The 25,646-nt window shown below is 39.7% G+C and overlaps 1 protein-coding gene across 2 annotated transcripts; it reads right to left on the bottom strand.

Moving 5' to 3' along the window:
- Positions 1-1,268: 1,268 nt before the first annotated feature.
- Positions 1,269-21,769, bottom strand: sema3e (sema domain, immunoglobulin domain (Ig), short basic domain, secreted, (semaphorin) 3E). 2 transcript variants are annotated; one of them, XM_003440575.5, is made up of 17 exons: positions 20,581-21,769; positions 12,745-12,905; positions 10,364-10,423; positions 9,960-10,079; positions 8,291-8,384; positions 7,898-8,014; positions 7,094-7,236; positions 6,895-7,009; positions 6,391-6,460; positions 6,168-6,312; positions 5,616-5,841; positions 5,304-5,395; positions 4,852-4,893; positions 4,441-4,610; positions 4,001-4,068; positions 3,586-3,719; positions 1,269-3,295 (listed from the first exon to the last, which is right to left on the bottom strand). In XM_003440575.5, the coding sequence occupies exons 1-17, from the start codon at positions 20,711-20,713 to the stop codon at positions 2,795-2,797; spliced, it is 2,391 nt and encodes a 796-aa protein (XP_003440623.2). In that variant the 5' UTR covers positions 20,714-21,769; the 3' UTR covers positions 1,269-2,794. The 2 variants fall into 2 exon arrangements, with proteins under 2 accessions (XP_003440623.2, XP_005470897.1); XM_005470840.4 differs by having other exon boundaries at positions 4,001-4,071; positions 20,581-21,768.
- Positions 21,770-25,646: the final 3,877 nt, after the last annotated feature.

The following is a 25,646-nucleotide window of genomic DNA, read 5'->3' as shown; positions in this document are numbered from 1 at the left end:
AGCATGAATTCCATTCTGAAATGCCTTCAGCACCCCACTGACTCAGGTAGACCCAGACAGAATGTGAATGAGTCTGATGTCCCAGTACGTATTTCACTCTGGAGAATAAAAAGAACCCTGAACAGATGTTATTGGTTGCCCTAGATATATTTTTTCAGTAACAGTGACATTTTATACATGCAAATACATACTGCACTAATATAAATGAAAAAAAAAATGTGGGGCTGTGGTTTATGGGCAGCCTTCTCCACTTTGAACTTAAGGACATCAAGTTCCAGAAGTTTTGTACTTTCTTCAGGTGCAGCTCGGCAAACCTAAACTATGCTACCACATTCTTTTAATCGGGAAGCAGCCTTCTCTTGGCAACACTTCAAAACAAGCCATAGCTGTCCAGTCTTTTTCAAACTGTTCTGAACTTTAACATTTAATATTTTTGATTGTTGCTTCCAGAGTCTGACATGTAGCTCTTTTATGCAGTTTCTCTGAGCATCCTCAGTCTGACTTTCTGATGAATTTGCTGGGATGTCCACTCTGGGAAGATTGACAGCTGTCTTGAATGTTTTCCACTAGTGAACAGTCTTCCTCACTGTAGAATGATGGACTTCAGATAGCTTGGAAATGGTCTCATAGACCTTCCCAGACTGATTAGAGGCAACAGTTACTTACTCTCAATTTTTATGGAAGCAGTAAGGGTGTACTAATTTTTTGCACACTTCTTCTGCATGTTGGCTTAGTTTTTATTAAATAATTGCACAGTGTAATATGCCATGTGTTGTTTACCAAATTTTAAGACCTGCTATGCTGCTATGGACCAGGTGATTTTTATGATGCCCTGATATGTAAAACTTTAGAACTGACAGATGGTGTGCTACCATGCAATAGCATACAATATACATGCAGCATACAATACACACAATACTGTTGGCACATTTGGTGTGCTTTCTTTTTAGTAAAATATAGGAAAATCCTGCTCTGATCATTTCAATCATTTTAATGTTGATATTAAAAATGAAGTTCTACTTGCTGAGAAATAATAGAGGTAAAATAATTATTAATATAATAAAAATATTAATATATTCTATATTATATTATATTAAAAATAATATATATATTATATATATTTGTTTTGTTTTTTTTTCATTTCTGTTTTAATCATATGACTACTGCATAACCACTTTCTCCATGTGTTTGTGTGTGTGCTGTTACACACACTCGGAGAATGCTTTGCCATTATTGATTGCTTAACCACAGAGGTGACACCAGGGAAGGATGGTCCATCTTTTTTTAATGACAAGAATTTATAGGGGGTATAGCAGACACAACATTTTATTCCAAGTCTCAGATCAAGAATACTCAAGGTGAATGATAAGTGACATTAAGGCCTGACATAGAAAAAGTGGCTGTTTTTATCACATACCACAAAGATCAAAACAATGTAGAAAAGAAAAGAAATAAATAATAAAGAAGAAATATGGTCCTCTGGAGTAATTACCACGACAACCACAGTGTACGTCACTGTAAGATAATTTTTTTTCTGTCATTTCAGGATAAACTGAATATACATAAGACTGACTCATCAGTTTTGCTAATGATATGCTTGGATAGTGACCCTATCATTTATTTGGTGTTTTTCTTCACAGAGAAATTTGGTGATGTCCGTTGCTGTTTATGGTAAAGCCCATCTACAGCATCACTCGTGAGAAACAAAATCATAACGTGGCATTAAAGAGTGTCAAAAGGAGGGAAGAGAAATAGTAAGAGAGAAAATAGAAGGCAAACAGGTCAGGAAGCAGAGAAGGATAAATAATTTTTTGGAATACACAGTTATAATGATCAGATATGCACATAAGGACCACCCTGAATTTTAGAGAAATACAGCATACAATACACACAATACTGTTGGTACATTTGATCACAATAGTAGACACATAATAAATGCAGACACAGAGCAACAATGAGATCCACTACTAAGATCACTTTTCATCCAATGTAAAAACTTTTAGAAGTGCTTAGATAGTAAATATTTTCATCAAGGGTGCAACTGTAACAGAAACATGCCTCAAATGTCTATAACAGTGGCATCACAACAGGGTTTGTATTGTGGTCATTGTAACTACACACCCCAAAGCCATGACTGCAGTCTAATCAAAATAGCAATATCATAATGCTCAAATTATTTTTCATTGTACAAAAACAACTTATTCTCCAGTTAATGACACCTAAAAAGCTTAAAGTACTCAGAGAAAAAAAAACTACGAAAATAAGTTACCGTAGTAACAAATAAGGTAAAAAGGTAGTTGTTCCCTCTCATGGTACTGTAGATGCTGTAAGAGTTTGCTGGATTTTACCGTTGTATTAGAAGTAAAGCAGGCTCTGTGTGCGCTTCAATTGACAGCTGGGATGGGGTAGACGGGATCAATCCAAGGGAGCGGATATTAACATATGTCTCTTCAGATTTGAGGCAATGTTGCTGTTGTCCATTTGCTTCCAGGTCACTTTCTCCATACTGACACTTAAGTTTGTAATGTTGATCGGCACCAAAAATAAGTTTATACGACAAAAAAAAAAAGGCAGAGTGTTTTTTAAACAAGAGGAAACAACACAGTCAAACTACTCAGTAATAAATGTAGCTACAACAGCGAGGCAGCTTGCTACTGTTCTTCTCTCTTTTTTTTTGTGCTGCTCTTGTCAAAAGCAAAGTGAAAACCTTTTACATGGTGCAAACACTGAGCGAGTCTGACCTTTAGACTGTGTGTGAGTGCATGTATGTATGTGCAGTGAGTCTCTGTTCTCCTCAGGTGTCCAAGGTGTGCCTGGGAGCTCTGTGGGAGTTCTCCCCTCCCTTTCCTTTCACTCTCTTCTCACCAGCCAGAGGAACATACTTTCTTTTAGTCTTTTTACGTTTCTTATCAGAGCACCACACTCTCTCACAGTACTCTTCCACTTTTTGAGCATCCCCATAGCCAATCAGCTGGAGGAATTCCTTGTACCACAGCCTGGAGTGGGAGCCTGATGCCAGGGATGGTGCCAGAGATTTGGGGCTGATGCTGGGGCGTGGTAGGGGACCCATGGAAGAGTGACACAAAGCCACTGCTTTTGCCCCATCTCCATCATTGGCCATGCGGATTGTTGATTCCACCCTCTCTCCTCTGAGCACATGTAGAGTGATACGTAGCAATGTGTGCACATATCCATGTTCCACCGTCTGGCATACGTACACACCAGCATCTGAGCTTCTTACACGTAAGAACAGCAGCCCATGTGACGTCACAACAACTCGTTCATCACCTTGAACCTACATGAAGCAAGAAATAAAAAAACTTTTTATGCCGCTGATGTCGTCATTTTATAAATTAGGTTGACAGGATGTTAATATTTTTAATAATATGCCTAACTCAGGGACTTTTGTTTTTAAGATGTTTAGAAACATAACCTTTCTGAGTTTCTCTACACTACTGAATTAGACATTTAAATCTGTAACAACCTATGAACCTTGTCATCTAGGTAAATGTGACAACTTGTTTATCACAATAATATACTTAATACAAGTATGTTCGTAGTATTTTAAACATGCACCAGACTTACCTGATGCTTCTCCCCTCCTTTCTGGAAGAACCAAAGGACCTTGGCTTGAAGTGATCGCGGGACACATTCCAGTAAAGTGCTATTGCTCTCCACCCCGTACACCAGCCTGTCTTTAGCTCTGTGCCATTTTTCATCTACACACCAATACGCACACATCATAAAACACAGTGAGGCAAGAAAAATGACATTGAGCTGCTTTGACCTTTCATTAGTTGGTAAATGTACAGTGAATTGTTCATTGTTCTTTTGGTATAGCACAAGTGCACCAATCACACAGAGTCTGTTTTTTTAAGTGGTTTTTGTAACATGTAACCATATTTGTCTGACAACATTTTTAATATTCTAGTAAATACAGGCAAGTGGCCACGCACACCCACACAAACATGCACATCCCACAGTTCTTTTATACACTAACCATCAATTTGCAGCCCATTGCACAGCTGGACAGCGTTGCCATGGCGCACATCCTGCCGCCTGAATCGTCTGCTGAAAAGTGAGAGAGAAGCAAAAAGGGAGTAATTTTGAAAATGTGATGAAAGTGCAAGTGATGGGTGAAAAGAAAGACAGAGAGAACGTGAGCGTGGGGAAAAGAGAGCAGGAAAGATGGAAAGAGGAAGGGGGTGATCAAGTGCATACTGATTGGCATTACATAACATCTGGCTGGCATGTCTCTCAGTGTCTGTGATAATGACTTGGGAAACCAGCTTCACAGCATTGTGACTTTCAGTGCAAGACCCTGAAATGGAACCCGGGTGGGTCTACTATTAAAGGTGCAAACAGATGATAGCTCTTACAGACATTTGCGGTAAAAAGAAAATGACTCCTGTACTGAAGGGTGTGTGTATATGCTGTTACCTCCTGCTGGGGTAGACTCCAGCAGGGTAGTATCTCGAGCAGGTGATACCATCCCAGGCACAGTAGGGATCTCTGGCCAGACAACAGTCAGCACATTCTGAACCATAGAGGTCACACTGATGCAGTCTGACTTGAGCCACACCCACTTCTGACCCAACATACAGCTGTTGCTGTGAACAAAAAAAATGTGGACCATTAAAATTGATTTGCAGGCTAATTAAAATGAGACTTTGCATATCCATTCTGTCTTTTCCTCAACCAGCAGATCTACTTAACAACGCAAAGGCAATCATGCAGATCATGTCAATACAGTGTTATGCATACTGTCACAATGTTATCATCTTGTGGCTAAACAGGAGAACTGCAGAACTGCATTAGTAACACAAATAGCTATTCAGATTATTGTCTTACCCTTTTAGGTGATATTAGAATCTCTCTCACTGGTGTTTTCTCCTGCAAAAAAGGGAAACACTTTACTGTTATTTAAGAATAAAGCTGAATAAGTGGTTGGTTCATTGTATGCTATTAAAAAACATAGCTGAAAGCCTCTTGTCATTCTTCTCTCCATACCAAATCAGCTCTTAATGAAAACAGCAGCAACCACTTCTTGTTGAGTAATTTTCAGATGTAACTGATCTTAGTAGAGAAGAGCTAATGTATTCATGTTATAATGAAGATCTCTCAGCTGTCAGGTTGAACAATCACACTTGTACTCTGCTGATGATCGAAAGCAAGCAAATCAGCAAATCATTATCCTATCACTGCAGCAACTAAATTATGATGTGGACGTATTATAATGCAGAATTCACTTGGGAACAAAGTCTACTTTGCTTTTACATTCTGGTGCAAAAAAAATATGGTACCTTGAAAACTTCTAGCTCTTCCAGCAGCACCTCCTCCATAGTATCTGTGTCTTTGTTGTAGATGGTGATAAATTTCAACACCACTGAGTCATCTAACAGAAGGAGAGATAAACATTACACTGTTGCAAACAAAAGCAAACAAAAAAGTTATGTGTGAAATGGTAAGAAAATGTTGTTTTAAAACTATTTATGCAACAACTTTGTGTTTGTGTTTACAGAACACATATTAAATTTCTTAGGTGTTTTTATGATGAAATACTCATTACTTGCACGTTTTGCATGGATTTATGCAGTCCATTACAGTGCCTATACCTGTGCCAATGTAAAGAACATGGTAGTGTCCATCTTGGGCTTGGACTCTGTCAACTGCAATCTGGGTCAACTTTCTTCTGCCTGGTTCTGTCTGTAATAGGACTGGTCTATGATGTTGCGGAAGGACTGGATTATACATCACTGGGTGAGAACGCAAAAACCGCAGGACCTCATCAGGGAACTCCTTAGAGCTGGAGAAGCCACCACCGTTCACTTTACTTGCACACTGTGAAGTAAGCAAATAGAGAAGAGGATGGGACAAAGATAAGCAAAGACTATTAATTGCTTCATCACTGCATAAGTTGAAAAGAAAAAAGCCGACATGCATTAGTCATGCTCAAGCTGCCCTGGCATGACCTGCTGAGGTAACTACAACAGTGCTGACATTCACTGACACTGCTCTGCATTCTTTCAGCACTCTGTATTTTAAAGGACATTCACTCCGAACAGACTGGATGGATAGGAGAATAGGAGAGTGCCCTCGATAAACAATGCTGGTGAAATTGATCATTAAATCACATAAAGGTGATTTATTTAAAATTTGAGTCTCACAGATCCAGGTCGAGGATAGGGGACTCTGTCCTCATAAGGTGTCCAGTGATGCTCAGGTCTCTCTCTGAAGGCGAAAGGCCCATTAAAGGCTGCTCTGATGTCATCCATGTGGTAGACACAGACTGCATAACCTTTAAACACCGTACTACAAAGAAAGGGTTCATCAGTAAATTTGATACAGAGCGAAATTCTTTAATGAAATGCTGACATCTTTATTTCTCACCTTGTTGTGCTAAAGAGGCAAAAGACTTCTGGGTTTTTCTCATCCTTGTTGTTGAGCACAAACACGTCCTCTGAAACACAAAATGTATCATTTAGATTTAGTGTATATATTTTCAAGCGCACATAAAGCTGACATTTTTTGTCTCTTATCATTGCCATTCTGAGTATGTTAGCATGCTGGCATTAAAAGTTAGTTCAAAGTTTTAAAGAAAGGGTTTTTTCTTTCATGCAGATGGTTAGATGTGTCTTTAATGTGTCTTTGACATCTCCAGTAAAGCAGTAGGAGTTGTTCATTTATTCTCATGATTTCTCATTAATCACATTTTTCCCTCTTAATGGGATAGTTTGTGTGGCAAAGGCAGCAGTAATAAATGAGACATTGACACACAATGTGATGAACATCTGAAACTTGTAAATGTGGATGGATGCAATATAAAAAGAAGAAGAAGAAGAAGAAAAACGATCATTAGATAACATGGCTTGTAAGGCTTTGTTGTTTTTTTACCGAGCTCGTCAAAATGCGTATCGATGCCATTGGGTCCAGCCACAGAGCAGATGAGCCGAGTTTTCAGGAAGGAGGTCCATCTGTTCACCAGCATCCTCTGTCCTCCTTGGTCATTCTGAGAGATAAAGGCATGTATAGGTTTTAATGTCACAGTCAGTATAAACACTTTGGTTGGATTTTGTTTCTGTAGTATTCTCACCGCACAGACTCGTCCAATACGGGAATAAACGGCCTTGGTCACACCTTCGGCATCCATCTCTCGCTCAGTGAAGAAGAAGTAAACTTTATCATCACCTCTGTCATCATTGTCAGGTATAACTGCTGACCCAACAAATTTGGGTTCTGTAGGAAGAAGAATTGTTACATGCAGTGAAACATTTAAAAAAAAGTGTTATATGAACAAATTCTTTAGGAAAATAAATGTGAATATATGATTTATTAAGAAAACATATAATAAATATGAAAAAATCTCAAGGCTAGTACTCATTAGCACAGTTACACTGATCAGCCACAACATTAAAACTCCTCCCACGCCATAAAAATGACTTGACAGTTCACCTCAGTGCACCTCCCCAGCAAAAGTGTCTAACAATACAACAAAGAGCGCATGCCCCTAAACTCTGGAGGTCCAGCTGAGATTGAGTACCTGTGGCACATGCCGGCACAAGTCAGATCAAGAGGCCCTACCACACAAACTAGTGGACCCAGTGCATTTGCTGCAAATGCTCATGAGCCAAAACCACAGGACACCCAGGCAGCTGGTTTTGATGTTGTGGCTAATCACTGTATATTGACTTTAATTATGTAGTGTAAATCATGAGCATCTTTTTTAACATGATTATAAGCCTTGAAGCTATGTTTGAGAAGAAACATGTGTGCCAGATAGTTAATGTCACATTCGACACGAGTAGGAGGTCACGGTCTGCACTGCCACGCCATATGGACATATTTGCCCTTTGCATTCATAAGGACATGTTATTACAATCCTGTAATGTACACCAACCATTTAGCTGGGATCTGTCGTTTCTTTCTGTGCGTGTGTAGGTCTGGTTGTTAAGTCGACACAAAGCACCATCGTTCTCCCAGTAGTCAGTGTAGAGTCCAATATAAAGCTCTCCTCCTAATGTACACATGGACAGACACAAAGTAACAACAGTGCTATTAAAAAAATAACAGCAGTTTCTTTTAATGTGAATAAAACTATATAAAGTATAATTATTTATTAAAATAAATTAAATAAAAAAAACCACAAGGTGGCAGTGTTTACTGGCCAGAGGAGATTTACATGCTTTACCATGGAACTAAAATGAAAACATACTTGGTCATTTCACAACTGAGCCTTTAACTTTTAACCTCAGATGGGGAGGTGTTGAGTGATAAGTTGAGCAGTTCTTACTGGATAACGCTGACGTGCAGGAACTGTTGGGGTCATATGGACTTCGTCCTCTGCCACTTGTAACACTCTCTTCTTCAAGAGCAAACAGCCTGTCCTGAGGAAAACATGCAAACACTTTGATATATGTGTAGTTATTTTCACAGGGATTCACAAATCAGGGCTACAAACACAAACTACAGAGTTACTCCTGTGCAAAGGCTTTGACAGCACCCAGGCAAATCCCATAAGCTGATGTGTAGAGGAATAAATCGAAAAGAAGTGGAGAAAGGAAAGATCAGAAAATGATGGATTAGAATGAGAGAGGAAGATAGATGAGACAACAAGTGATGGATGACCAAATGGAGGACTTCTGTCTGGATGGGTATAACCAGCTATTCTCTACTCTTATTTCATAATGAGATCACCACTTTTACCGTTCAGATGCAAACAGCTGAAGTATGCACACACAAACAGACCCGCACATACTTACAAATACAGATCTGAACTCCCTATAGAACCACAGCTCATATGCTGTGGGCCACCAGTGATTTTAACAGTCAATTGCAGTCCGGGGGAGATGTCATATACTGCGATGATTTATGAGCAGCCACAGAACCCTGCTGTGAGGTGACTACCGCCCTACGCATGACTGTAACAGAAGCCAGTTCTGGGGTTAAACTCATTCATCATAAGAAGTGGCCTATCAAAACTAAATGGAAAATAGCAAAAAATACATCTAATCAATATTACTTCCAGTCTGTACTCTGGTATGTGATTTGTGCTTTTATTGAAACATCTGAGCCACCTGATATTCAGTTGATTGGCCATTGGTTGGCATAATCAATTTCAATAGTATCTATTAATCTAGGTTTTCCTAGTGTATACATTAATAAGATCAAAATTAAAGGTAACTAAAGACTGAATACAATCTCACTACATGCATGATTTCAGGAGGCAATTTGGCATGTAAGTTTTCTGTACTTACATAAATCAGCCATATCTGAGTTTTGTGCTCAGCTATGAGCATTCCAATGACCTGAGTGATGACTGAGTGTGGTTCCTGTCTGGAAGCTATCCCTGGCTTGGTTGACCTACTGGACAAGTGCTGGAATGCAGGGCGGAAACCTTTATTCCTTCTGCTCACTAAATTTATAAGCAGAGAGGGTCCACGTGGACGCTCACGTGCACAAAGCCTTATGCTCTCCAAAACCAAAGCTTTACATCTGCAGCAGCATGTGCAGTGTTTAACAGCAGAGCAGACCCAGGGCTGAAACTTTATCAAAACACTCTATGTCCATATCCATCATAAGGGGTAGGATTAAAAGTAAAAAACCTGGGATTAGCTACTCGTTTTGATGCCAGTACCTCGTTGTGAAATCCATCATAAACCAAGCCAACATCTTTTTTTTTAGTATAAATATTGAAAGTGAATAATTAGAATGATGTAACAGAACTAAAGATCATAATTCACAATTCTGTTTGACTTTGAAGTGTCTGAAATTAAGTTTTTGAAACTTTTGGTTCCTAAAATGATTGGTTGTTTTTTTTCTGTATCTTTTACCATTTGACCCGAGTTTGTCTTTTATGTTTGGTGTGATTGTACAGCACTTGGGTCAGCCCTAGTGGTATGGTATGGCATGGCATGGCATGGCATGGTATGGTATGGTACGGTTCTTTCTTCTGGGCTCACCTGCCATGTATGCCCGACTCTGACCGCAGCACAGATTGGGTTGAAGGCTCCTGTTCCACAGGCCAACAGATGGGTCTGATTGTACTGTTGTAAGACCTTTATATAATTTGCACACTCTTGCTGTTGGAGGAAATACAAGGATGAAGGTAAAGTGGGTAGGGGTCAGGAGTTGTTCTTTTACACTGGGACCAAACAGTGAAAAATGGACAATGGAAACATGCCAGGGTGTTACTGGATCATCAATAATATTGATACAGTATCTTCAGGTTCATAATTATATCCATATCAGGCCAATAAATATTAATCTGGTCATTAGTGCTTACTTTTAACAATAATAATAACAAGTCATAGCAAAGAACATAACCAGCTGTATATTCAGTCATATTTTATTGCAGAAGCCTTACCTTTTCCCTCCCTTTCATGAGACATTCCTCCACCTGATAGTCTGTACTGGCCCACTGGATCTGAAACGCAGCACAATTGTCCCCCCACATTTACTCTTTACACTCTTTAAATATCACACAAAATAATTGTCATGGTCACTGATGTGTCTTTTCCTGTCTTCTGTCAATGATTGATGTATCTGAGTGCGTTCTTTTTCCCTGTGTCTTCAATTTCTCTCCCGTTTTCTCATTTCTCGGTTTGCACATCTTCAATTTGCTTCTTCACTCTCTATCCTCATCTTAGTCCCTCCCACATGACATATAAGAAAAGAAGAAGGCAAGGAAGATAAATCGTGAAAGAGGAGTTGGAAAAGCAAGCATTTCATGCTTCAAAGCTATCATTTTAAACCACTTTGCAATTAAACCCTGCATGTGGTACATGTGCAACATATGTCCATTGTTTTGTGTGCAACATACGTCCAGTGTGTGAATGTGTGTGTGAATGGGTGGATGACTGGATATGTAAAGCGCTTTGGGGTCCTTAGGGACTAGTAAAGCGCTATATAAATACAGGCCATTTACCCCCCACTGTATTTTATGATGTCTGCATGAGCATAACTGTTTCCATGACAACATATATATATTTGCTTTTGATTTTAGGAGACTGTAAGAGAAATGTAATAAGAATGTCAAAAAATATCTTTCTTTTTCATTATTACGCCTAGAATTCAAAGAGAGTCGAAACTTTGATTATGCAGTTGATCATATATCATAGCCAGTGACTTCTTTCCTGCTTTCACCATGATTTATATATTTAATGTCAAGACTCTTTTATACATTACGGGTGAAAGGGATACACCTGTTCACCATCCCTGCTCATAGCTCCTCCAGCAAGACTGGAACCGGGTCTTTGTTGTTACTTAATACGCTTTTCTCGTCTCCTTTGTTGTCCGTCCGCCTGTCTGAGACTGAAATCAATTTCAGCACACCACGCTGAAAGATGTCTTAATTCCTAAAATGCATCTGGAGGACAGAGCAGAGAGCAATCTTGCTAGAAGGGGGAAAAAAATCAAAGATGAAAAGGTGTATTCTCTGTAGAAATGTTTTCACCCTCATTGTAAAAAAGAGGCATGACGCATGGCTTGAATATACAAACCAAAGTGGGAGGAGAAGTTTTGAAACAACTATTCAAGTGCTATTTATATTCATTTGTTGATTAAGCATTTATGATGATCCACTGCATGTTTAAACTTTATGAAGCTTATGTGTAAGTTCAATAAGGAAGAGCTGTAATCACTCATGTGCCTGCTTTGCTGGTTGTTCGGCTGCTTTTCTGTTTACCTGTCTACCGTTTTCCCACACTGTCAGTCTTACAACTGACATCATTACTCTAGTCCATTCATCTTCTCACCTGCCAGCTTTGAGCCAATCATGGTTTAAATCTTTGCTCTCCGTCGTTCTCCCTTTCAGACTGTCTTTTGCACAGCCCACCTCCTCCCCACCTCCACCTCAGACACTTCAGCCAGAGCGCTATTCAAGCCTGAGTCTTCATCTTCACCACCACCAGCGTCTAGACTTCGGGGGTCCTGTCCTAAATCCTATCACAGCTGGGATTCCATTCTGCCATGATGGGTCATCTGAGTCTAATCGCCAAATACATTCATTTCTCTAAATCAGTGAATCATGTTCAGTTCTTCCAAGTGATCTCTTCTTACTGAGCTTTATATTGTCATATTGTGCCATTCTGTGATTATAATTAAAATTAGCAGAAGTTAAGTTATAACAAAATAATTTAGTGATGCCTAAGCATTGCAGCTGTGCCAAACTTCATATTTAATTGACATTGCTTTAAAATGAGGCCCTGAAGCAAGGCTGTCTCATTATGTTAAATGCCTGTTGTTTCACTTCCTCTCTTCTTTGTCTCCTCTGCTCGCATCTCTGGTGGGAGGAACTACGATACAAGGAGACAATGTGAGGTGAGGATGTAGAAACTCAGAAATGAGAAAGGGGCGATGTGTTAGTTGCATCCTGTCTCATTCTTATCGCCGCCTCTGTGATTCTCAGATCGTTTCCAAATGTTCCCAATAAGCCTTTGGCCTTGTCAGTCCTGTTGGTTTGTCTGTTTCTCCCACTCTCCTCCTGTCTCTATAGATAAGTTTATTTCCAACTTTTAAATAATTTATCTGTTTTTGTGTTCACCCATTAACCCTATAGTGCCTGTTGTTATGTATCTCTTCAGTAAGTTTTATAAAACTTCCTCTTTATTTATTCATTTCCATATTTAGCTCATCATTTTGAACCCATGCCGGATAAAGAAGCGTTTACATTCATTTTGGCTAGTCTGTAGAGTTATGGGTCTAAATATCGCAGTTGCTGACAGGAAGGAAAGAAACCAGGCTCACCTCTGCATGGTGTGTGTTAACCTGGTCCAGGCTAAGAGAGAACAGAGCATTCTTGGCACCAACATAAAGCCTCTCGTGGCCCTCATCCAGCAGCATGGTCTGGGGTTGAAGTGACACTCCATGTTTCTGGAACACCCAAGTCCTGTTCAGCTGCCAAAGCTCTATATAGACAATACAAATAAATTGATTACAATAATAAACACCGCACACATTTAGATATACTTTACATGTATGTAGCTTTTTGACTGTAGTGAAAGTCAATTTCAGCCAGATACCCTTCCTCAAGAGATTTCTAACAACTTTAGAAACCTGTGCCTAAAGCCCAACTGCTCAAGTGGCCAAGGTCGTATTGCAACATGTGTTTTTGATTCATACCAACCCCATGAGAATCACAGACAGCAAAGGTTATCTTTCCATCTTATGTCTCCCTTCTTAGTGATACCTATATCTCACTTCAATAGTGGTTATCATCCCTAAATCTGAAAGAAATGACAAATAAGTGATTTCTTAGAAGATGACTACTATTTTTAGTCACAGCTACATCATGAAAATGCAAAAAAGCTGAAACGATTCAGGAAGTAATCTCTTGTATAATAGAAGGGTCATTTGAGTTGCACTAGGCTATGGTTTCTTGTACTGAGAGGAAGCAGTTTTGTCAGACAGGAAAGCGAACCGGCTCCTTATCAGCCATTAGTTTAGATGAGCTGCCACTCCCTGTCAGTTTTAATTTAGGTGATTTGAAATCTTATTTTAAAAAGGAGCCAGTGGACCATCACATGCATATCATTTTATATAAACATAAACGCACCAGCAAACACAGTTTGCATCACAAATACCACCCATGCACATGCACACCTGAGATTGAGCTTGGCAGGCTGCCCCACCATACCTGCTCTCTGTAATCTTCATGAAAGACTGAGGGTGAGGGATTTAAACTAAGTCCCAGACTTCCAGAGGCGTGCACTTCCTCTGGGCTCCACTGGCCTGAAAAACCTTTCATTAACACATGATCGGTTGGGCTAGGTGCCCTCGTAAAGGAAGAAAGGGGATCTGGTGTGTGTTAATGGTGCTTTTGAGACCTTAGGTCAACCCAACCAGAGAAGCTAGAATTTGTGAAAAAAAAACCATTTATTAGTCCTACTTTTCATGAAAATGGTAGTTCATCTTCACACTGTACATCAAACTCCTTTTGAAAGAAGAGAAAAAAAATAACCTCCTTGCTCATATTACTGTACCAGCCTTTGGATTATTTAAAACAATGCTGAGGTGCCTCTACGTGCCAGGGCTGCAGGGGGTAATTGTATGATTTGTTTTTCTAGGCGCTGTATATTTTTAGTGATACTCGATCTCCAAGATAGGAGGAGAGAGTGTTTATCCTATTTTGCAGATCACTCTTGGCAACAGTACTCCACTCCGTGGAAAGTTTTATTTGTTTAAAATAGGATTAGGTATCCACAGAGGAATGGGTGATTGTGTATATTTTGTTGCTATTAAGATTTCTGCGTTGGAGACAAGTGACAGTTTGTTTGAGTAGAATTAAATCTTTGGTGGTTAGGTGGCAGAGACGGAGAGTGGCAGTGGTGTTCTGCCAAGGCTCAGACATGCTTCCTGTAATTATCTAATCCACACACATACACATACAGACAGCCCCCACCACACACACACATACACAGAATTCTTTCAGTTTTTGTGTCACTCACATACAGATTTTTTTATCTCCTTGATCCCTCTGTGCTAAGCTGGACTTGCATTGAGCACAATCCCCTAACACTGGCTTTCAATCAGCTCTTTCTTTTTTTTTGTGATGTCAAATTTGCAGCTACTCACCTTAGATGACTGACTTACAGGGCAATTTAAAATGATGGAATAAACAGTGTGTAAGTCAAACCCATTTTTCGATCTGCTTTTCACTTGTCTATGTCAATAAAGATGAGTTGCAGCTGATTTATATGGACACATGCACATAACAAGGCGCTAAGATAGACCTGTAGGACTCTCTCACACACACACGCACAACTGCAAATAAACTTACATTTAATTGTGTAGATTTGTTTTTTACATTGTAGATATATCGTGTTCACCTCTTTTGAACTGGAATGTTTTTACAATAAGCAATGTTTATTTGAAGAAAGAAAACGAAAAGGAAATGCAAAAATGCAAGTTCTAAAAACCTATAATCACATATAAAAAATGTTATAATTACAGTTGAAGTTACAAAAATACAATCAGTGGATCTCCTGATTATACAGATGCACTGAAGGATGTTTCAGAGGAGTTGTTTAAAGATTTCTCCTCTGTCATTATAAGTGCATGCCACCCCACTGGCTGAATAAAGGAATGGGGGGATTTCCACAATTCTCCATACTTCTCTCTGTCTCTCTCTCACTCTCTCACCATCTGCAGCCAGTGACAGCTCCTTAGCCAACAGCTAAGTAGTTGGAAGGAGGAAGAGGGTGTTTCTCTACCAGCAACTTTGCCAAAGAGACACATGGCCCTACTGTGATCCCACTTCAAATGACAGACACAAAGAAAATGGACTCCCACAAGGCACACACTTTCATCCGTTGTCTGAGGAGTGCTGATAGATGTTTAAGGAGATTTGGTGTGATGAAATCAAAATAAACTTTGTCATCTCTTCTTTATCCATGTATGGAAATACTGTTTTGCTGCATGAGGGGATACAGTATGTGTATGCGTGTGTCTCCGTGTGTGCAGCAGTACTTTAGCAGCATTTCATCTATAGCCACATACACCAAGGTAACTGCACACAGGAGATCATGGAGAAAAAAAAGAACATTCCCCTGGAAACTTAAAAACACAAATTAAAGTTTCTATCATAATTTTGTATATTGCCAAGGACTAAGCATACATTTAACCTAAACTTGAGGCAGACAGGCTCATATTTCCAGCAAAATAAGCTTACGCATGTTACACTGAGTAATGGGACTTGTGCAGGAACAGAAACAAAGAGAATTATTGAAGTGAACTGTTAAAGGGTAAAAAAAAATGAGAAGGGGGTCTGTTCTCCTGAAAGCCTGAGTGAGACTGCAGAACTCCTGGGGGTGGGGTCAGGAGCAGAAGAACTGTGGTGTTATGCCATTATCGGTATACAGCCTTGTGTTTCTATATTCCCTTGTGTGAGGGGGAATGATGTCACAGAGCAAAATGAAACCCACATGGTGTGTCTGTGGAGGGTGAGACAGAGTGTGCTTCTCTGTAATGACAAGAGTGCAAGTATGTTTCCTGATTGAAGTTATAAATTAAGATAAGACCTGAAAACCACATCAAAAGGCAAGCAGATACATACACTTCATCTGTACTTCATCTCTTTGCAAGGTTTGTGAATATATCACTGTGCTGTCTTTGACTGACATGTAATTAAAGCCTGTCCCCATCTGTTACTCCTTCACTCATATATGAAGTAGGCTATGTGGCCTCTGAGACAAAAATGAATGACTTACTGGATAACTTGATGTATATCAGCGCTGTATGTTAAAGGACCAGAATGTATAAACTGATTTCAATGTCAACTCCAGCACGGTGAATGCAGTAGTGTCCACAAGTCTTTAGCCACACTAGCGAATTATTGAATCATACTGGAAATGTGGTGTATAAGGAAAGAAGAGTTTTTCAAGACTTTTTCAAGGTGGTGTTGCAAAATTCCGATTTTGCTAAGCTCTCCAACACCACTGGCTGAAATTCATCCCCAAACTATGACAGAGCATCCAATGTGCTTTACAGATGGCTGTGGGCACTCACTCTTTTGAACATAATTAGCTGCATATAATTAGCTGGGGACATTAAAAACATTTTGGATCAATATTGTGTGAAACCATTTATTACAGTTCTCCTCTCTTCGTATTTCCTCCCAAAAGCTGGCAGAGTGAAATAAAAGAGAACCTCCCTGTTATTTCCTCTCTTTGATGCACCAGCCTACAACAAACAATATCCACAATGAATCCATCACTTTTGCCATCCTTCATCCTCCTCCCTTGTAATATCATTGCAGCTTAGACTCTACAGAGGCAAACAATTTTTGTCCCATCTCTGCTTCCCTGTTACAAACTTAACTTATCTAGTCTTCATGCTCCCTTCACTGCGAAAAGGTCAGAAAGGATATTAGAGTTTCACCAGCTGCCTTCCCCTCTGGACATCTCATTAATGAACCAGAGAACACATACATAACACAATGGGTGAAAAAAATGATGGTGAGATGTACACACACAAAATGAGAATATGAGAAGGGTGATTGTAGAGGCGACTGGAGAAGGTTGAAAGATGATCCCTTTTCCTGTGCTAGCCTAAAAGGTGTGATTTACGCCACCATTCCCTTCATTTTCTAGCTGTTTGATTTAAGGTCTACAGTATGACTTGTGCTGTGACTGCGATGCGGTGTGGTAAATGCTAATTATAGGCCTCTTCACACACAGGGAAGAAACATAATGGGACTCCTCACTTAACATATTATATGTAAGTAGAAAAAACAAGAAGCAAAAATCCCCATTTCTTTTGAGGCAAACACATCTAGAGTCACACTGGTGTTTTCCATCTTAGCCCCAGATGAAAGTCACTCACATATTCATCATTTCACGATTGTAAAGTACACAGAAAGAGCTTTTTCTTGTCTGGAGTGGCACCTCTAAAATTATAGTTTCAAAGGACACGAGTAATTACTACCTGTGTTCACAGATGCTTGCACCTCAGCTGCCTCTGCTCAAATCACACAGTTTTACAGTTTCTACCTAAGAAAGGCAATGCTAAGCACAAGCTTTGCATTTCTCAACAAATGTATTTACTTATCTATACCTACACTGTAACATTTTTAAATAAAAAGCGTGTTTCACTCACACATGTGAAAGAAAGAGTAAATGATGAAATTCAGCTCAAAAGTTGTTTTTTTAACTTTCTTTCTCTTAAAGTTTCCAATTGGACATAATGAAGAAAGTGCATACGTTTATTTATATAAGCAGTCATATACAGTATGATTTTAACCTTGCCAGAACAACTTTTTCACCTTTATTGACTCGCTGAATTAAAATATTTATGTTACTAAATGCTTACAGCTTTAGTGAAAATGTGTCCTTGGCAGACGACTGAGGAAATTCCTGGTCAATTTAATTATTTTAAAATGGTCAATATTTTTCTTTCTTTTTTCTTTTTTTCTGTTCTGGATAGGTATCTTTTATGTGGCAGGAGAAAGTGATGTTTTAGCTTTGCTAAACAAGCAATGTATTGTTCCAATTTGTTCATAAATTAAATGCACAAGTTTCTGGGTGTGACTTTTTTTTCCAGTTGGGTCATTAGAACTATGAAAACTATGAAATCTGCTGCATCAAACTCTCTGCAGCTTAGGCCGAGTATGATGAAAGTGCTGAGGAAGCAGCAAAATAAATCTAAGTCTGACCACCTATCTGCAGCCTGTCAACATGCTAGCTGTCCAACAGCTTCATTAGCAGCAAAATTGATGGCTGTCCTAAAGGAAGAGCTCATTTCACTTCACAGTCCTGGAGAGCTGAAAAAACAACCTGCTGCCGAGCACCTTGAATGATGCAAATCCAAACTGCATGGCTCTGTGTCCAAAATTTTCAAAACAAACAGTGTCTTTTTATTTCTGTTTTATGGTCCACATATCTCACTACAGGGGGCTTTCTGTGTGCTATAGTCCAAGATTTAGGGAGTTTTATTGGGCAAAAGCCCAAACAACTGAGATGCATTAACATCTTTATGTTATTTTTAAAGCCTTTTAAATCTGTGCAGCAGAAGATTACGGTCAAACAGCACAGAGTCTGTGTTTGTAACTCGATACACCATGTGATTTAGGTAACAGCTCGGAGTTAACTGGATGTGTAAGCACATGAAAGAATGAGTGGGATTAAAGTGAATTAAATGCATTTAAAGAAGTTTTCACTGGACCAGAAGTCTTGAAAAGAACATTGGGAAAAGATCAAAAAAGAAATAGTGAATAATTCTTCCATAAAATGTGCAAAGTATGGCTCACATCAAAGTGCAGGGAGATCCATACTGTATGGCAGTAATGCCATCTTTGAAACACATGGTAATGGGCCCAGAGGAATTCAGTAACTCTGAAAATTTGACCTGTTCATTTATTGAGCTTTCTATTGATCCCACACCATGGATCTGACCATCTAACCAGAAGCAGAATACAAGTATTTCATTATTGATATTATAATATTTTCTTTCCCATTATTAAACTTTCTCTTAAATAGAAGAATTTAGTTTTGTAACCTGCTTTGATACCAAATGTTATGATAATGTGGTCATACTTCTAGGAGTAGGTTAGTAAAACCACATCCATCTCTTTCCATCTTCCTGAACTGCATTCAAATTGTCAGCGTGTGAAGAATTTACAGAATTTATTTCGCCTGTACATGTGTCTCTCTTTGTTTATGCATATGTGTGAGTTTAGGGTGTGTGCAAAAAATCACTGACAGAACAGCCCATGAGGCATAAATTAGGACTTAGATGTTTTTCATTCCATAATGATAGGATCCAACTGCAGCCATTTCAAGCTCCCCTGTGCTAGCCAGAGCATGTAGCGAGAGAGAGAATGGGAGAAAGAGTGCTAGGTGGTATGTCAGTGAGTGTCTCAGCTCGCCCCTCGGGCAATTAATAAACCGAAAGTAACAATGATAATTAATACCTACTTTTTGTGACTAAGCACATGGTGATTTTCTAACATTTGTTTTGGTGTGAACTTTGCCTTACTTTTCATTGAAAGTTATTGTGCTATTGCTGACACATTTATCTGAGCAAAGACGAGGAAAATAACGCATGCTGTACATATCATAAAACAGCACACCCTCTTACTGATGAACCAGACTTGTCAGCTTTCATAACTGAGTCCAAACACGTATTTTTGAGTTATTGACCATCCAAATTCCACACCTATTTTCAACCATGACTAACAGGCTTATGTGGAATCATCACCTTCTGTTGCTGTAGAGATCAAAGAAACTGTGAGAAAAGGCCAGTGTTTACTCAAGAGTTTTATCTGCAAAGATAAAACCCTCATTATTGTCTGAGAGATACACAAAAATCAGTCTACATACCAGGGCATCGCAAACTCCCACACACACTTTAACTGGCACGTGCACGCACATTCCCGCGCACCAAGAAAAGAAATAAACAACGTTTCCATCACACCACCAGTATAGCATGAGAGAAAGCCACATTTTAGATTCTCAACCACCATGGCTGGGGCACCAAAACAAACTACAAGGAGGCTCCTTAAATATCAACAGTGGGTGAAAAAAAGGGTGCACTTCCCAAAGTCAAAGCAGAGCTCAGTCTTCCCTGAGCCAACGCTGCACAGTGCCAGGTTAAAACATAAATCTTCAATAAACATCTAATTACATGGTAATGATAACTAACAGCATCCTGAACTCACGTCCAAAGAATGGTACTTTTTTTTAACTCCACTATTTATTCACAGAGCATTTGAGCATTTCATTTTATTGCTTATGTATAACTTTATGCATATTTTCTGCAGGAAACTATAATGCTTTAAAACTGTATAAAAACTAATATTACCTATTAAATATTTAGTGCAGTCATCAACTATGCTGCAGTGACTACTGGCAGAGAGCAGAAATCTATTAAAGTATAGACAATGATTTTGCATTATACCTGTCTCATTTCCAATTTCCAGCTATTAGTCTGTGCAGAAAAATCAAAGTGCGCTGACTAATTTTTGACAGTATCAGAAAAATCAGATTGTCTCTATATTAATGAAGCACAGGGAGCATTTTAAAGCATGCTACATAAATATTTTTTGACAAAATAAATGAAAAGAAACACACAGTAGATATCTCTTACCTTTGTTGGAGAGCCGTATCCTTGGGTTGATGCTGTGTGCTGTGTGTGTCATGCCCAGCAGAGCAATATACAGCAGCATCAGCGAGAGATACACAGTCCGTATGCACTCTACCGTCATCATTGATATACACATTCTACATTTGCCTATTTAGAAGCCATGCAAGTCCAGAGTCTCAACATAACCTCCAAGGTCTTCAGAAAAAAGAAATTGCCCACAGGTGTTTGCTCAGCAGCGTCCTGCAAATACTCTTCAGTAAGATACAATCTTTAATATAACAATCCAACAAGAGCTTGCTTGGAGGTAGCAGTCCATTTTCTAATGATCAAAACAATGTGAATTGGCTCAATGTATCTCTGCAGCTTCTATATAGCCTCTGCTTTCCCCTATAGCAGTCGACTGAAAGCTGCATCCACCCACTACCTCTGTGGACAGGGTAGTGCTTTGGGTATTATCCTTGTTTGGTTTTAGTAACCAGGGAGAAGAGAAGTCCACTTGCTACATTCACGCCGCAGTGCTCACTGTCCTCTGTCCATATGTCAGTCCGTCTGGTTTTTTTTGTCTGTCTGTATGAACAGCTTAGATCCACTCTTTCTGATGTGATGAATGAAGAGAAGATAGAAAAAATCTGATCTATGAATCCCACAAAGGTGTAGATGCAAATTTGTAAAACCTCAGTGTATAAGTCTATCCCACTTGGAGGGCAGACAGGCAGATCTGGAGCTGGAGCTGGTGTGCTCTGTCTTCAGTCTGTGTTCCTCCTCTTGGGTCCACTGGAGCCAGTCATTCTCTGGACGAGAGCCCAAGCAAAGGATGAGTAGAAGAGGGGAGGAGTGGAGAGCCTCGTGCCTGACGTGCGGTCTCTCTGCACTAGGAAAGAAAGTGAAGCTCTAGCTCCTAACTCTGCTCACGCTCAGTCAGGGAGGCTCCAAACCTCAGTTGAAACCTCTGTCAGTCACTTGAGATGGTTTCTACCACAGCTACTGATCTGGGCAGAGGCCACCTGCCACAGTGTGGTGTGTTTGAGTAAAAGCCTGTGTGTGTGTGGTTGGAAATGGACTGAGTGTGTATCAGATAGAAGGGCTGAAAATTGCCTGCTCCTTCCTCTAAACTGCCTCAGGATCTGTTTTTCCCTCCCAGGCAGCTGGATTAAGTGCAGTGTGTCTCCCAGGCAGACTTCCCCTCCTCTAATGTCACTGTACAGACTACCCCCACTTCTTCTCTACCCTTGCTCTACTCCTTCACTACCTTCGGTTTGCTCCTGCCCCTTCTGCATTAATATGGACCACAGCCAAGGTTAACTGGCACTTCTTTTCATTTTCAATTATTTCCCTCTTTGTGCTTGTTTCCATGTGGATAGTCATTACCACTGTTACCATGGATTTCCATGTACAAGGTTCCTTTCATGAAGATTTTTCCTTGCTTGCTTAGGTTCTCATTCTTTTTATCTTCCTCCCCATCCATCAAACTCATCAGTTCTTTAAAACCTTGTTATTAGTGTATGCTGCACCGTCTTCTCTGGTTTATCCTACCAGGACGTTTGTTTCTGTAGTCTGTCTAAAGTTAATTTCTATCCCAGGTTCCCGCAGCCCTTGTGTATCTGTTACAGTGTTTAAGTTGAGGTATCCAGGTCTTGTCAGCATTGTAGAAAAGACTGACTTAACATGTTTTGCAAACACATGCAAAAACTTACCGAAACACACAAAAATAAGTGCAAGAAGAGAACGGAGTCATTACTGAATTGCAGATACCCCTCAAGAAAATAACATAGACGTCAGTCCACTGGAGCAGAACTATATCTGTCTTCTGTGAACCTCTCTGAAATACATCTGTTTTTCTCTGTTCTTTCTCATGGCTGAGTGTTGACATCAACATTAAGTCATGCTGATCCATGCTTAGCACCCCAAGCAACCCATCAGTCTCTACAGAAAGAAAAAAGAAATTTGTTTTGTTATTCTCAAATCTGTGTCTGCTTTGCATTGCTTTTCAATTTGTGAAGCAGGGATTTAATGAGAACATTTCCCAGTGACAGTACTCATTCATAATTGAGATCCCCGAGTCAATTAACAGCAACAAAAAGGGGGAGTGCAAAACAAACAAATGTGACTTAATAATTAGAAAGAAAGCTTGAAAACAACACATACAGTAGTGTTAACATTACAGATTCTATAAAAATGTCCTCATCAACAAATAGCAATTAAAAGACATGCAGTCACAGAAATGATTGCATTAGGCTGTACGTGGCAGCTGCACCAGCAACCCCACGCCCCTTCACCACCCTAGGATATCATGACTACACTCCCACGTTGCACCTGTTCCCTGCAGAACAGAAGGACTTTGTAAGTATATGGAGGTCTTGTAACATATACTATCTCTGTTATTTCATTGCCTGGTGCAATTATAGACTCTCATCTGTTGTTGAGCGTGAGACAACTGTTCATCGTCAAAGTTCCCGGAGCTGGCACCGTCAGATTGACTGTGACACAGAGTTTCATCAGTTTGAACCCAGACATTAATGCAAGAACATATTTTAGCTCTGCCTCCAGATGAAAGCTTCTCCAGAACATTTTCATTTCCGATCTCTTAAGCCAGTGCCTAAGATTAATAGTCATTTAAAGAGTCTAATGTAGATAGTCTGGCAATGCATTCTTTTGCTTATATTATCCCATCATTGACTGAATGGGTCTCTAATTCCTCTACCCTGTCTAAGAGCAGTAATCAGTCAGGAATATGCCTCAATCCAGAAACAATAAAAGCTCAAATAACCTCTGTCTGCACTCCTTTTTTATTTTTTGTACTATCCTCATTCAGTGTGTCCCTGCTTCCCTTACGTTTTCTTGATTTGTGTGTTTCATTTCAGCCTTCGATGTTGCTATTTGTACGAATCAAGTTTCACTGGTAGCTTTTTACCCAGGCCCTCCAAAGCAGCACCCCTACACATGTTAACAACAGCAGCTACTTTCTTACCAGCTCCATTGAAATTCTGTCCTCTTACACGTGTCCCTGGGATTCCACCAATACCTGAAATTTTTATTCAGTATGTAGTGCACTGCAGAGATATTTGCTCTGCAATGTCTGCAGTCTGTGAATGCATCAGACTGCAAGGATGGCAACATTCATGGTCACATTTTTTGCCTGTTTTCACATCACTAAATGCCTTCTTCCGTCCTAGTTGCTGTTTTAGAAGCCTGAGAGGGTGAATGTGTTTTTGATTGAGTACTGGTGTCTAATGTTTGTTTGAACAGGCCATGTCAAAATGTCTGGTGGCTTTCCTTTCATGCCCACTGAACACAGAAAATATTTTCATTCATGATAATGCTGTGTCAATATGAACCCTGTTCAACAGGAGCCTCTCTCACCTCCTGTTTGACCTGCAGAGATTGACATGCACTCCCACTGCTCTCCTAAATTACACATGCAAACTCTCCATTTTTGTCTTTTTAAGTATTCTACAGCAATGCGCACTGAACTGCACTTTGTCATAATTTAAGAAAAACAAAAGGAAATAAAAAGATTAAAATCAAGCACTGGGTAAATATGCATAGATTGATACATACATTTATGCATGAAACCGTGCCTAGGTGTATGTCTACTACTGACCACCTGCAGAGCAAAGAGGTCATGTCTCTGGTCTTCCGTAGCAACAGAAGCAACACTCTGAGGATCCAGTGTTTTCGAGCCATGATGCACTCCAAGCGTTTACACAGGTGGTTATCATATGGCCAGTAAGACATACTTAGAATCTGAAGGCATGTATCAGTACTTGTTTCCTCCAGCAGTCATTACACTACATGATATAACTGAAGTGAGTAATCTTTGCACTTTTTGGATTTCGTCAGAGAACTGAAGTTTCAGTGTGTGTGATATCACGCAGAGACAGGGAGTAACATGGAGAAATTAACCAAGAAAGCGAGACAAGCAGGGGCACTTTCTGACGGGGAAGCCGGGGTGTTATGGTTGGCTTAGCTGTGTCTGCTGCGTGTGAGTATTACAGTATAAGACCTACTGTGCACACCTTCACGCATATGAATTTATACTTGGAACCACTTTTAACCTAAGTCTTGAGATAAGTGGAAATAAGTCTGTATATACTCTGTCACAGCCCATTTGTGCTCAACATCTCTTCAACCGTGTGCTGTCAAACCTCAGCTGAGGCCCTATGTGGGTGAACATCTTGCATGTATGTCTATGGCACCAAAGGATAGTAAATGCAGAAAACTAGTGCCAAAGACCACAATGTGTCAAAGCTCAGGTGGTTACAAAACAGTTATCAAAAATGCTATGTGGTCACCATTTTCTTGCTTCCTGTGATTCAACTTTCAGGACATATTTCTTTGTTATAGGTATAGTAATGGGAAATACAGACCAAGGCAGTGGTCTGCGGTCACAGACTGTGAAGAGGAGGAATGGGTTACGCCTCTGGAGTGATATGTGGAAGTTGCCATCTGGTCTCTTTTGTATTCTCATCCATCATCATGGTAACCATCAACATAACCTACAGGTGAGGGAGTGAGGGTCAATTTTTGTGAATGCATATGCGTTGTTTACATGGGTTTGTGAAGTCAAAGTTTAATGCGTTGTACAGTTAAATGACTCCAAGTTTAAAATAAGGCTAAATCGGGCTGTTTGAGAAAAAAAATTCTTTAATACTCTCTGTCTTGATCATTGGTTTTAAATATGTTTAACCATGATTGCTTTTGGCTGACAGATACATATAATAATAATGGTGAGAGGCACAGACTAAACATCTGCCTTCAACATGTACTTACTGCTGTTTTTTCTACCTCACTGGTGGGTGATTTAAGCGCATACAGAAATGGCAGACACATTTCCGTCAGCAGCAAAACGAAAACAGAGGGGGATGCGCGGAAAAGCAGCAGGGCAGTGTCGTGCACTGCATCAAAATGCACAAGATGTTTTGCTCGAAGAAAACCCCTCAGCATAAAATTGTTGCTCCTTGGTGTGTATGACTGTGGACATCTATCCATGAACCTCAGTGTTTATGAAATATGAATAGGGACACCTTAATTGAATCAGTAATCCCAGGCTTGCTCCAGGGCAGGACCAC

Source organism: Oreochromis niloticus, linkage group LG7 (assembly GCF_001858045.2).
Source record: "Oreochromis niloticus isolate F11D_XX linkage group LG7, O_niloticus_UMD_NMBU, whole genome shotgun sequence".
Taxonomy (NCBI): domain Eukaryota; kingdom Metazoa; phylum Chordata; class Actinopteri; order Cichliformes; family Cichlidae; genus Oreochromis; species Oreochromis niloticus.
Note: the sequence above shows the minus strand (reverse complement) of the source record. Positions and strands in the feature narration are given on the sequence as shown.

Bases quoted from the DNA above. Each gene is read 5' to 3' on its own strand.
- sema3e (XM_005470840.4), bottom strand. From the start codon at position 20,713: ATGTGTATATCAATGATGACGGTAGAGTGCATACGGACTGTGTATCTC. The intron at 10,424-12,744 runs GTGAGCCTGGTT...GCTGCGTTTCAG, and splicing joins TTAACACACACCATGCAGAG to ATCCAGTGGGCCAGTACAGA. The intron at 3,720-4,000 runs GTTAGTGTATAA...ATTGGTGTGTAG, and splicing joins CAATGGGCTGCAAATTGATG to ATGAAAAATGGCACAGAGCT.